Raw genomic sequence first — 13,297 nt, forward strand, 5'->3', positions numbered from 1 at the left:
AGTACATTCTCTTTCACTCACACACACACGCTTGGTTAGATCATAGCGTTGCATGTGTGTTCAACAGATGGCTCACTAAATGTGTTGTTAACATCTATTAGAGTGAAACCAGGGATGCTTTCTGTCCAATAATCTAGCAACTAGCCAGACCACTCAAACACACACATACACACACACATACACAGACACAGACACACACACACACACTAACATGTGAAGTTACACACTGCACAAACGACTCATCGATGTCTATACCCCAGCAATGAAGACCTCGATCGATACTCTCATATCCCATTGCACTCCTATTTCACCTGGAGAAAAGCCCTTTGATTACACACACACACACACACACACACACACACACATAGATGCGTATAAGTGACAGCGCTTGTATGCATGACACGGGTCTTAGGCATTACATGATGTCTCGCTCATTACTCTCAGGGAGGAGCCAACATGTCATCAGCACATGGCCTAGATATGACAAATGAGCCAATATAATAGATACTGTAAATCATCAATGTGAATTGAGTTACTTTTGTGCCATTGGATTGTGTCAAGAGAAGAGAGAGAGAGAAAGAAAGAGAGAGTCGGGCTAGCCTACAACATTGCACCATAGCCCAAGGGAGAGAAGCAGCCATGGCAGCCGCAAAGCCAGCAGATTCCCGGAGTTCTGCGAAATGAAGCCATTTAGAGGGGGGAGATGGGAAGGGAGACGGGCTGCAGGGAGGGAATGTAGGGAAGAGAGGGAGGTGGGAGGAGATGGATGGGTGGAGGGAAGGATTAGAGGAATAGATTTATTACCCCTTGTCCGGGGTCTTTAGCTTGTCAGGCATTCCGAACACGCAGTCTCCCGTACACGGCTCCCACATCAAGGTGCCCTTCACACATGCACACACACACACACACAGACATGCACACCCTCATGTGTACACACACTTGCTTTATGTGACAGAAAAAATCCAGAAAAGCTGCCCTGTTCCTCAGATATCCCCCCCTCCACTCACGTTGGCTTCCCTCCACTGCACCATTAGTTCATTTCACACAGGACATAACAAGTGCAGCTAAAAACCATGTCAAACTCCAATGAAGAGCCAGACTGGCATTAAAATCAAAACCTTTCCAATACAAAATGAATGTAAGACATAGCAAAAGAAAAAGCAATAGAGAGCACCATCGGACTGCTTTCATTTTCTCTCCCTATTTCTATTTTCTTCCTCACTTGTCCTCCTCTGTTGACCCCTTTTCAACAAATTCCCTCATTCCTTCCTTGTTCTACAGTGAACAAGCTGTTTATGAGAGCTTTATGGTGTTCTCTACACAAGAGGCAAGAGAGGGAAGAGGAGAATATATCAGAGTTGTGCTCTCTCCTCTCCTCTCCTCTCCTCTCCTCTCCTGCAGCACTTCAGCAGCAGCTTAGAGTTTCAATGAAGCAGTTTAATCCAGCAAATGAAAGCACTTTCACTCAGGATGTGACTGATTTTCTTTATGCTGAAAGCCTTGATACATTAAATCAGACAACAACAGAATGACTCAAGAGTAACGTCACTTTGAACCTGTTTCCTTGTATGCAATTAATGTACCTCTCTCTCTCTCTCTCTCTCTCTCTCTCTCTCTCTCTCTCTCTCTCTCTCTCTCTCAACCTTTTGCTCTCTCTCTCAGATAACAGTTTTCCGGATGGGGTCAGAAGGTCATCAAGACATTGACCTTGCCATCCTCACTGCACTGCTCAAAGGTATCTATGTGTGTGTGTGTGTGTGTGTGTGTGTGTGTGTACTTGAGTATGGGTGCATGAGTGGCTTCCATGAGTTGCATTTCACTGTCGCCCTTCAGGGATTTCTCTGTGTTGTTATTTTGGAACTTACATAAAAGGAGGATGATATAATTTCAGAAAGCATTCCTCTCACTGTCCCCATTTTAGGTTTATGTTCACTAAAAGCATACCAGTATATTTTTACTTTTACAGTGCATAACTCAGGACACACTGAAAAAACCATCTGTGCCCAGTCCTTTCTCTCTCAAACAGAGCGGGGAGGTTTGGGCTCTAAATTATACACTTTCCTACCAGCTCTTAAAGCCAGACAAGTTTGCAGTGAATTAAGGGGTCAGCATGGCCACAGCTCAATGGCCAGAGAGAAATATATTTACAGTAGTAGGAGGTTGCTGCATCACAGCTTTTCATCCATGTCTTTTAAAATACATATTTTCTTCTTTATTTATTCAAGTAATTCCCTGTGAGGTCAATGATCTCTTGTAAAAGGGACACATAGCCAAACTTAAATGCCATCATACCATATCAGAGTAGCACGTTTGCAAAAGCCAAAAGTAGAGTACACCATGTGGTGTCCCATCAGATGAGTTCTGGCTCAAATCCATATACAATACACATTGCCACCATTCTGTTATCAACAGCTTCTGATATCTCAGCAGTATGCAGATGCTGACACAGTGGCCAGCCTCCCACAGTCTGAGCCCGAAGCTCCTTATCTTTCCATGTATACAGCTGTATACAGGTAACGTCACACAGCCATTCAGTGGCATTACAATAGTGCCAGACAGCCGTGAAGTGAGTTAAGTGCTCCTATCTGTGTTGGTTAACCCTCTCCCCATATCACAGTGCAACACATGCAGAATAATCAATCAACACGGCCACAGCAGCACAGAGTTTAGTCATGACAGAGTAAGAGGAAGATATGTTAGGCAATTACCAGGAGGGGGAATGAATGGGAGAAAATGGAGAAAATAGAGTTGCAAAATTGAAAATGTCTCAAGTGCAGAGGGCGCAATTAAACTCAGCCACCATTGTTCCTTGTCTTCCATCCTGTTTCCCACTCCTCCATTTCTCACGCCCAAGCATCCCTCCCCCCTCCTCTCCTCCCTTCCTCCTTTCCTCCCTCACACCTACCCCTCAGGATCCATACTTTCGACTGGTTGTTCAGTAGCCTGTATTGATCATCGTGGCGCTTGCGTCTTCTAGGAATATGACGCTAACTGGGCCCAATGGAGTTTGCATGCACACACACATACATACATGCACACGCACGTATACATATACAAAGAAACAGTGAGTCCTAAGGGGCTGCTTTGCAATCCACAGCAAATGATTGACTATCTCAGGAATTGCTCCTCAGAGAAACATTGCACTCCAGAGAGAAAGCGTGAGAGGGGGAAAGCTAGAGAGTTTGGAGAGATGGGGAGAGAGAGACAGATTCTCCATAATTCATGTGAAGCAGTATGTCGAGATGCACAATTTACTCACTCTCATCTCTGTCTTCATCTCAAACTCTTGCTCTCTTGCTTCATCACTTTCCCTATACATACATGTCTCACTCTCATGTATTGTGTTACACCCCGTCTGTTGATCTGTCCTTGATTTCTTTTCTTTTTTAGCCTTTTCTTTGTTCACTTCCTTTCACATATCTCAGAAGAATCTGTCTGAAGCATGGCTTTGACAGGGAGAGAGAGAGAGAGGATGTGGAAGGAATGGTATTTCAATGAATGGGTGAAGGGAGGAATTGAAATAAGAGAAAGAGCGAGAATAAAATAAAAGGGAGATAAAAAGCGCTTTATGGCAAACAGCGCGAGGGTCGTTTTACACGTGAGTCTCATTCTGTCGCTGAGCGAACGAGACATGTTCAGGCTTTTAGTGTAAAATGAAATCAGTCACATCCTGCCTGAGAGCTTCTAAAACACTGGATTAGACTCCTTCGCTAAAGAACTAAGCTACTGCCTGAAGCTCAACAGAGCACAGCAGAAGAGGAGGCAGAGAGAGAGAAAGAGGGACAGAGTGCGAGCGAGAGAGAGAGATTGAGCAAAGGGGAAGAGACAGGGCGGGGAGGAAACTGCAGCTAAAGACACATGGCACACTAGAGGAGAGATTGGAGTAATTGATGGTCTGGTGTCTGAGGTAGTCCATATCCTGAAGATTGGGTCCATAAAATCCAGTGGCTGCAGCTCAATCCTCCCTGCAGGCAGGCGGACGTAAAGTCATGGGCCTTTGATAAAGCAAGGCCACCCTGCCTTTTAATAAACACATATCTCTCCTAAAGCCCTATTAGAGCGTTCTGCATCTCATTACCAGGGTTCTGTCTGGGCTCACACCATTAAGCTCCAGTAATGCTTCACAGACATTTAAGGAGGAGAAAGCACTGTGTAAAGTAATGATTCTAGTGTGCCTATTAAAAAATTACAGTGTTGTCAGTACACAAAGGATTATTCTACTTTATGCTGAGGCAAATTGTTTCCTCATCTTTCTCGTTTGGGTAACTCTTCTCAGTGTGTGTGCAGATTATGAGTCTCAACAACAGATGAAGCACGGCTCTCTGTTAGATCTCTGTAATCAACGGCCTTTGATGTACGGCCTTTGAACAACTACAAATTCACTGTCAAAGTCTGAAACTTTTCTGAAGTTAATGTTTTAATGTTGCATATCACAACAGCATTTTTACATCAAAGCTATATTTGGGGTTGGATTATACTTAATAATCAATCAATTCTGAACACAGGGGTTTAGGGTTCTGAAGTAGGGCTTTATATGTACAAATCCCCCTGGATCCCCCTTACTGATGCTATTGAGGTTTCTCCAGTGCCTGAGGTGTTTCACACCAGTCCACTCCACTTCCGACACTTCCCTGTTCTCCGATCCCCTGCAAGAAAGTAACTAGGAAGAGTTACCTTCCTGATGCTTTACTGACTTCCAGACCCAGGCTGTTGCCCTCCAGTAGCGCCAGGATCCCTGTTGATCTGACAGGATAGGAAAACACCAAAAATATTACACAAATATGAACATAAGTGGAATACAGCAGAATAAGATGTAACAGAATAAAGCACCAAATGTGGCCTTCCATATCCATCTCATAGTTAAGATAAGATGAAACTTTATTGATCTACATGGAGAAATTAGGTTGTTGCAGTAGCAGAAGTAATAGGATTTAGCAGGGGAAAAAGAAATCTAGAATATAAAATAAGCAATAAAAACAGTAAAAGTAATCCAAACAATAAAACATTCTAGCAATAAAACAATATAAACAACTGCAGTGTTATATAAGGCATACTCTAAAATTGTGCTTAAAATTTGAATGTTATTTATGACTATGACAACTTTTACTGCTACCTCTGAGGCCTAAATCAGATAGATGATGCAGAGGGAAATATTTAATACCAAAAAATGTGAAGTTGACTTAACTCGCTCATTCCCTCCTCCAGGTGCCAACGCTTCAGCTCCTGACCAGTTGAGTCTGGCTTTGGCCTGGAACAGAGTGGACATCGCCCGCAGTCAGATCTTCATCTACGGACAGCAGTGGCCTGTAAGAAACACACACACTGTTCTGGTCTATAACTTGTGTGTTCTCCTACTGTCCTGTTCTCGTATTCATACTATAACAACAGTATCGATTGTGTTCACAGGGCTTGTTTGCAAGTTTGTTCTTCACTGCATCTTCACTGAGTTTTTGTTTTACATAACGCAGTATTATGCTGCCCAAAGCCGTCTTGTGGTTTGAAGTGTTACGCCTCAGTTTTTAGTTGTGGTTTGATTATTTGAGTCTCTACAACAAATCGCGTTACACTTGATCTGTGTTTTCTCTGTCCATACAGTGCTCCTAGTTTATAAGTTCAGACTACATTATGCACGTTGTGTCCTGTGTGCACTAGGTGGGTTCTCTGGAGCAGTCAATGCTGGATGCCTTAGTTCTGGACAGAGTGGACTTTGTCAAGCTGCTGATAGAAAATGGAGTCAGTATGCACCGTTTCCTCACCCTCTCCAGACTGGAGGAACTCTACAACACGGTAATAACACACGTGCTGTAATTATAACAATGTAAATATATGCTGCATTATTTTTTACAATGCAGTAGGGAAACATTTATTGCCAACAAGTTTGGATAAGGAGTTCCTGATTAAACTGATGAATGAAATGATGCTTACAGAAAAAACATGGTGTTGGCAGCGTACAACATGGCAGGCAGTTGCAGTTTAGCTGAAATGAACTGTGAACACTGTTACTAATGATAACTGCCTGATCTGTTTTTGTTTCATCAGAGACATGGACCGTCCAACACGCTGTACCACCTCGTCAGAGACGTCAAAAAGGTACGACTCCCGCTGCCTTCACTGTATCTCTGTGTGGCTGTGCAGGCTCGCCATACGGGAATGTTGGCTTGAGTGTGTATACAAGAGTAGAGATGTTTGACCACATAGACTTCGTGTTGCTTTTCTGCAATGTGTGTCGGCGGTTATAGCGTACCTGTCTGCAGAATGTGTCTACTTTCACAGAACACGTTTGCAGACTGTGTGCCGTTACTCTGTCCCCGTCCATCTGATGTGTGTCCAGATTCTGGTAGTCCTAGTTGTTGCTAATGGCAAATAGAGGCCGGCTTTTCTCTTTCAGCTGGAGATGCAGGCTGCAGTGGCTGTGTAGAGCTATGCACGACTCTCATCCCTCTCATCCCCCTCATCCCTCTTTAGCGATCCACCCTGTTCTTTCTCTAAGGCTTGTACACACTCACTACCATGGTAAACAAACACTGCATGTATTAAACATAGATTTATCCACACAACCTGAAATTGGGCAACTTGAGACCGCAGTGGAACTGCTATGAGGCTGACAAAGAGCAACTCAACAGGCATCCATTTGATTAATTTAATGTTTTCTTTGAGTAGTGAAATTGTGCATTCCTGTACATGCCTATAGATAGTTATTTTTGCTTCATGATTGCGCAATTTACGTGTTTGAGATGACGAAATGGCTGCATTATGTACTATCTTTCTCTGTATATGTTTTAGCTGTGCTTAAGCCATGAATCCCCAACACTATGCAGTATGTATTGCTTTTGCTGTTTCCTAAAGCACCATGATGATTACTGGCAACGAAGGACAGCAACCTAGAGTTTTACATTCAGCACATACTGTATGCCCGCATGCCAATTAGGAGTGATCCGCTGTTGAGAGATGATGGAGAGGTCAGCATCACCATCATTAGCATCGAGATGTGTTCATTAATTAAAGCGTGACTGATTACAGTAATGCAGCATGCTCCTCTGGGAGTCATTAAAGAGGTTCACTGGTGTAATCACCCCTTCTTTAACCCCTCATGGTCCTTAAATGCAACTCTGATCTGAGGTTGGTGTAGAGAGGAAATGCAATTTAGATTGCACTACACCTCACCACACCACACACACACACACACACACACACACACACACACACACACACACACACACACATACATGCAAAACACACATCTTAGTGCATGGCAAAACATCATCTTGTTTCTGAAGAGCTCTGTGCAAGTGTCATAATGTAGCTGTGAGTGTGTGTGTGTGTGTGTGTGCCTTTGTAGTATCCTAGTGTGATGCAAATTAGATTTTAGTGCCATCCCTCAGGTTGAGTCAACATGTCATCACTGTTTCCTTTCTTTCTCGTTTCTGTGGTGGAAACTGTAGATTGTTTTAGGTCATACTGTTAGAAATTGGCATTTCTTATTTTGATTCAGCTGCAGGTGTTCTGCTAATGACCGCTGTAAGGACCGGTGAAGGTTGCTCTCAGGTTTAATCTGGCTCCTTCATTAGATTGTGTGAAAGCTGATTCAGAAAAAAGGAAAATCACAGAGATGGACTTGTAGAGCAGCCACTCAAGCAGAAATTGGTTTTCATGCAGAGCGAATGAACAATGCAGTTCTGTGCCTGCAGCTTGGTAGTGATACACCCTGTGCCACGAGTCCCACATACAAAGAAAAGTTTGGAGGAAGTCCAAATTTAACCAGCCAGCTTTACTTCTTGGGTCCATTGTTGATTGTTGATGAAATATTTTCTGTTTATTTATATCTGGTGAGATGGTAAGCAAAATACAATTATGTTTTCTCAACTGCTGAACAATTACAGACAATGGGATTTGCGAAGTGAGAGCACTTCCATAACGCCCTGGTTAACTAATGGCTGTTTATGCCCGGGCCACGCTCTATGGAAGCAGCTGCAGTACGAGAGATTTAGAGTTCTTCAGTGACACGGCTCCCGTGTTGGGAAATCAACCAGGGCTCAAAGTTTACAGACCATGTCAGAGCCTTTAGAACCGAAGAGCTCAGAGCTCACAGAGCATATTCACACAAGTGAAGTCTCAGTTGATAGCTACAGCTTCACCAACGCAGGGAGTTAAATGAGGGCGCAGCTGACCGCATGGTGCATTTGAACTGTGTGTATCACTAGAACGGGGGCTGAGGCTCTGTGTGCGCACGGTTTGAACTCTGGATGTTTCAAAAGACAAACTGTATCTGCGAGTCTTTCGAGTCTCCCTACTTCAAAGAGTATCGGCTGGCCTTTGGAGGTTTGGTATCAGCGCTGCCAGGCTTTACGGAGATAATACCAATAAAATTGAATCTTTAGGATACTATGAAGACAGGCGAGGGATGAGAAGGAAGGCGAGGCTTTCTAGTACCACAGTTCTGACTGCGGGGGAGTGGCGATGGTATCGAGACAGGTGTAGATGTAAGGTAATTGGTGCAGCTCAAAGGAACAGCAGGGGGTCTTGGACTCTAAGTTGGCTGGATAATCACTGCAGGATCTGGGGTCTATCTTGAGGGCAGCAAGTGTTGACATGGTTATAGTCATCGTGTGAAAGGACTGTTTCAATAATAATTCTCATCCCCTCCCGCCTTATTAAGCTATCTGTCTATCTTTCCATGCTATTGCCCAGCTCTTTGAGGCTAATGAGTCATTACTGCTCTCTCTCTCTTTCTGTCTCTCTCCTTTCTGTCTCTCTTCAAGACCTCGCTGAACCTCTCTGAGAAGATCTCATTATTTCCCTGAATGCAAATTAAGCAAAAATCATTCACTTTTTTACATCCGTCATAATTTTCCTCACGATATATCCTTTCTTTAAACCTTACCTGAGTTTTCAGTCTCGCTTCCTTCTCCCCTCCTCCTTTATTCCACCCGAGAGAATAAGGTACAGCTCTGATGTCTGTCTCAGAGCTTTACAGTTAACAAAACTGTAGAGGCTTCAAGGGTTTATGCAAAACCTGCATTGCCTCAAAGACTATACTTGAAATTGTGACCAAAGTATGGTTGCAAGAATGGAGGAGTGGCTCCACACTTCTAGATTCAAGGCAAGATCAACACAGCAGCAAGTAATGGCTTCTATGAGACATAAGTTGAAACATTGCCTGGATGAGATCACAATCCATTAAAGAGACCTGGACAGAGATCTTGTCTGAGAGTTTCTGTGTATCCCATCTCTCCCTGCTCCTGCCACTGCTTATCGCGTCGTATACTCACTGACCTTGTGTGTTCTTTCCAAGCGAGAATATCCAGGGTTCAGTTGGATCTACTTCAAGGTGAATCCGATAATCACGTTTTATTTCATAGCCAAAAAACAAAGTTTGATATGGATTATGTGAAGTGAGTGTGTATGATTTGTGTGATTTCTTTTGTATCTTTCCTTCTTGTTTGCTTTTCTTTATGAATCAGTTGGCATGGGCTTGAGCGGTTGTTGTCTGAAACGATGTCTTGATTTCTAGGGTAACCTGCCCCCCGACTACCGCATCAGCCTCATCGACATTGGATTGGTCATCGAATACCTTATGGGTGGAGCATACCGGTGTAATTACACCAGGAAGAGATTCAGAACTCTATACCACAACCTCTTCGGACCCAAGAGAGTGAGTGGATGATCCTCAACTGCATTAGCATCATACCGTTTAATGCACTCCAACACTAAAAGTTGTCTGGGAGTGAAGTTTTCCCTAGAACTGATTTCACAGCCATTATTTTTATAAGCAAATGCACATTAGCATTGAAATTATCCTCATATTAATCAAATTAGCCCTGAAAAGGGCAAGAAGGACAATAAGAACAAATTATATTTTAGTGATTAAACATTTCGCTAATCAGAGATTGTATGCTCCAGGGCAAACTTCACCTTGCTGATGCTAATAATAAATTTAGCATGTACCTATGTGAATTATGTGGACTGAATGAGCATGTACATGAGGCTATGGTCTGCAGGGTTTGGGTGTGGGATATAATATTTGGAGCAAGGCTGACATAAGTGGGTTAGCGATATATGTTGAGCCATTTTTTAGCCTGCAAGTGAATCATGGTCTCTCCTCTGCACAGGGAGATTAATCAAAGACTATTTTTGTAATCAGATTATTTTTCTAAACATTTATATAAATATCATTTCTACAGACAGAAATAACTAATTGACACTGGATGCCGATCCAGTGTCAATCATGACCAACATATATACGCCTAAACCAGTAGTTCTCAACCATTTGCCTTCAAAGTGCAAGTGAATGCAGGTTTTCTTTCCAACCAAACACTGCATCAGTTGATTTCACTGATTTGCACCTTCAACTAGAGAGTGGGAGCTAATCAGTGAAACCAGCTGTGTAGTGTAGTGTTTGTTACTTTTGACCTGACCACTCTAAAGGGACCCTGAGCATAAATAAAATACATTCAGCAAAAATCAGTGAAGTCGGTGAAGTTGTGCTATTGGTTTCCATTGCATAGCTTTCACTGAAGCCACACAAATAATCTCCAGCATTAAGATGTTTTTCATTAGCCGATGTCAAACCTAAGAGCCATCCTCCTCTTATTATATTAATTCCACATCAGGTAGAGCAGCACCCCGGCACCCCTTACTGGCTTGCTGCAACAAATCATCTATAGCAGTGGTTCTCAACAATGTGCCATCATGACCCAAGAGTATGCAGGGGTTCATTCCAGCCAATCACTACAGCAGCTCATTTCACTGATTAGCACACCTTCAACCACAGAAGAGGAAGTAATCAGAGAAATCACCTGGTATAGTGTTTGGTTGGAGTGAAAAGCTACAGACTCGTGCAGGCTACAACTTCTAGTTTGAATTATTTCTGTGAGCATTTTGTAAGCTTTTTTTATACTAACAGCCATAATGATGCAGCCACTTTCATTTCAATTTTTATATTACACATACGTAATATGCTCTCATGTGCCATCCTGTGACTCTAATGTCTCTCACTCTGCCTCAGTGCCTCACACAGCGCCACAGGTGTGATGGAAATAGAAGTGTGCGCAGCTGTGTCTGAAGCACCATATTTGTGCTTGGCGCTGCACCTTTGTGTTTGTATGTGCGTGCGCGTCTTCATGTGTCTGTGTCTCTCTGCTGTGACAGAAACAAAGCAGCTGGAAAGACACCGATAAAGGGAAAGAAAAGAAACAGAAGGACAGAGAGTGAGCATGCCAACAAAAGCAAGAGACAAGACAGAAAGACAGAGACAGAGACAGAGAGAGAGAGAGAGAGAAAGAAAGGGACTCAGGTAGAGGGAGACAGAGAGAGAGAGAGACAAAGAAACAGTTCCAATTTAACTGTGATTTGACTTAACATGATTTGGGCATACTGACAGCCCCTTTCTAGATTAAATTAACGTGTGAACACATCACGTCCACACACACACACACACACACACACACACCACACACACACACACACACACACACACACACACACACACACACACACATGTTAACTAAGAACAAAGCCTTGAAATAGATGCAGATATCAACAGCCCCACAGGAGGCCTGGGCTATTTTTACCAGCTCAGATGATGGCTCATGAATACATAATTCATACATGCCCTGCTTTAATACAGATGCACTGTACTGTATGTACCATAGACATATCGATCGCACAAACAAACACACACAGTGCCTCGATACACACAACACACACATGTAAAAGAGATGGCTGTTATATGTATAGTGCAACATCAATCACACCGGCACAAAACAAAGCATTGTTCTACCCATTTTAAAGAGACCTGCTTCATGAAAGTGAATGACCTACTATTCTGAAGAATGCACAGGTATATTCCTGGTTTTGGTCTTAAGTGAGTGAGTTTGTCTGTCAGTCTGCACTGTGTTGTGCTTATAGAGTAAATCACTCTATAAAATACATTCGACAAGCTCTTGTTCTGTTTGTTTATGTTTTTTGTTGCTTTTCTAGCCCAAAGCCCTGAAACTGCTGGGGATGGAGGTGAGTGTTGAACCCATCAAGGCTGTTGTTATTCAGTCAGCGTCCTTCCTGTCCCTCGTCTAAAAGCGTCAGTCTTCTCATAACATGAGTGTATACTCAATCAGCAGAAGGCTCTGGGCAAAGTAGCTGTGAAGTGTGTGTCGTATGCCTCGCAGTCTTCGAAAGGAAGAGCTTGAGGCGTGCTTGATTTATTTTACAAGCAATGTGTGTCCACTTTTGAGCTGGTTCAAGCCTGGCTGTCAAGTAAAATTATCAAGTGCACTTCAAGAATTTCACACTATCTGGTACGAAGTCATTTTCAAATACATTTTCCTCAGTCTGATGAGCAGAAAAAGGTTTATGACCATGTAAATGTTTCATGGCTTTAGACACAGTATATGTGTATATGACTCATGTTATGATATATGTCAGAGCACTTCAATTACATTTGGCTGAGTAGGTAATGACTGACCTAACAGGATTACATAATACATGGTTTGTGTACTCACATGTATCCATGGAGTACACACCATGCAGTATTATCTGCATCATAAAGCTTTTATCACAGCATGTGTCTGAAATTTTCTCAGAGGTATTTATATCTAACATGTGTGGCTGTCTGTTTTATCGTCTGTCTGCCTGCCTGTCTGGAAATCTGTCTCTCTGTCAGTCTGCCTGTCTGTATATCTTTGTTTGTGCCTGTCTAAAATCTGCTTCTGAATGTCTTTCTCTCCTTTTGTAAGCCTATTTGTCATCCAATTAGTCTGGCAATCTGGCCATGAAACTGACTCAGCGTAGTATATTAAATTTAGAGCTGTTAACATTTGACACCTCTAATTTGTGCACATTTAAATAGATTTTGGTGCAATTATCTCTAAATATCTATAAAACTGCAAAATCACACTTTCAGAAATGGGCATCAGTCTCACTGTTTAGATTAACTATCTGACTAATACTGTATTGCCATAGTATTAGGCTGCGGCCACACTGATCCGTCAGAAAACGGACAGAATTACTAACGGATAGATATCTGTCCGTTGGGCTGTTTTGGAACGTCAACGCTCTTTTTAAAAAAACACCTCTGATTTGCGGTGACGAATCCGTCCGTCAAGAAAAAGTTCAACTGGGTTGAACTTTCTGTCCGTCAAAACAAACAGAAATCTGACGGAGACGGACGTGTCATCAACGCTGTCCGGACAGCTCTCATTGAAAATGAATTGAAATGAACGGAGACGGACAGACACAATGGATCAGTGTGGCCACGGCCTTAGGATAGCTTTCTGTAACTGAATGTTCTGCATTATCTGTC

The 13,297-nt window shown here is 42.8% G+C and overlaps 1 protein-coding gene across 1 annotated transcript in view; it reads left to right on the forward strand.

Annotated features, from left to right (window-relative positions):
• Window positions 1-1,662: 1,662 nt before the first annotated feature.
• Window positions 1,663-13,297, forward strand: part of trpm3 (transient receptor potential cation channel, subfamily M, member 3) — a gene marked incomplete at its 5' end in the record, with an annotated part of 32,449 nt that continues 20,814 nt past the window's right edge. Inside the window, 7 exons of the mRNA XM_071535510.1 lie at window positions 1,663-1,735; window positions 5,206-5,306; window positions 5,653-5,787; window positions 6,040-6,090; window positions 9,293-9,328; window positions 9,512-9,652; window positions 11,980-12,009. Coding sequence (XP_071391611.1) covers window positions 1,663-1,735; window positions 5,206-5,306; window positions 5,653-5,787; window positions 6,040-6,090; window positions 9,293-9,328; window positions 9,512-9,652; window positions 11,980-12,009 — 567 coding nt within the window. The remainder of the gene's footprint in view (window positions 1,736-5,205; window positions 5,307-5,652; window positions 5,788-6,039; window positions 6,091-9,292; window positions 9,329-9,511; window positions 9,653-11,979; window positions 12,010-13,297) is intronic.

The sequence above is a fragment of the Centroberyx affinis genome, unplaced genomic scaffold, assembly GCF_046629955.1.
Source record: "Centroberyx affinis isolate AG114_WGS23_722 - 3 ecotype Tasmania unplaced genomic scaffold, CSIRO-AGI_Caff_v1 ptg002725l_1, whole genome shotgun sequence".
Taxonomy (NCBI): Eukaryota; Metazoa; Chordata; class Actinopteri; order Beryciformes; family Berycidae; genus Centroberyx; species Centroberyx affinis.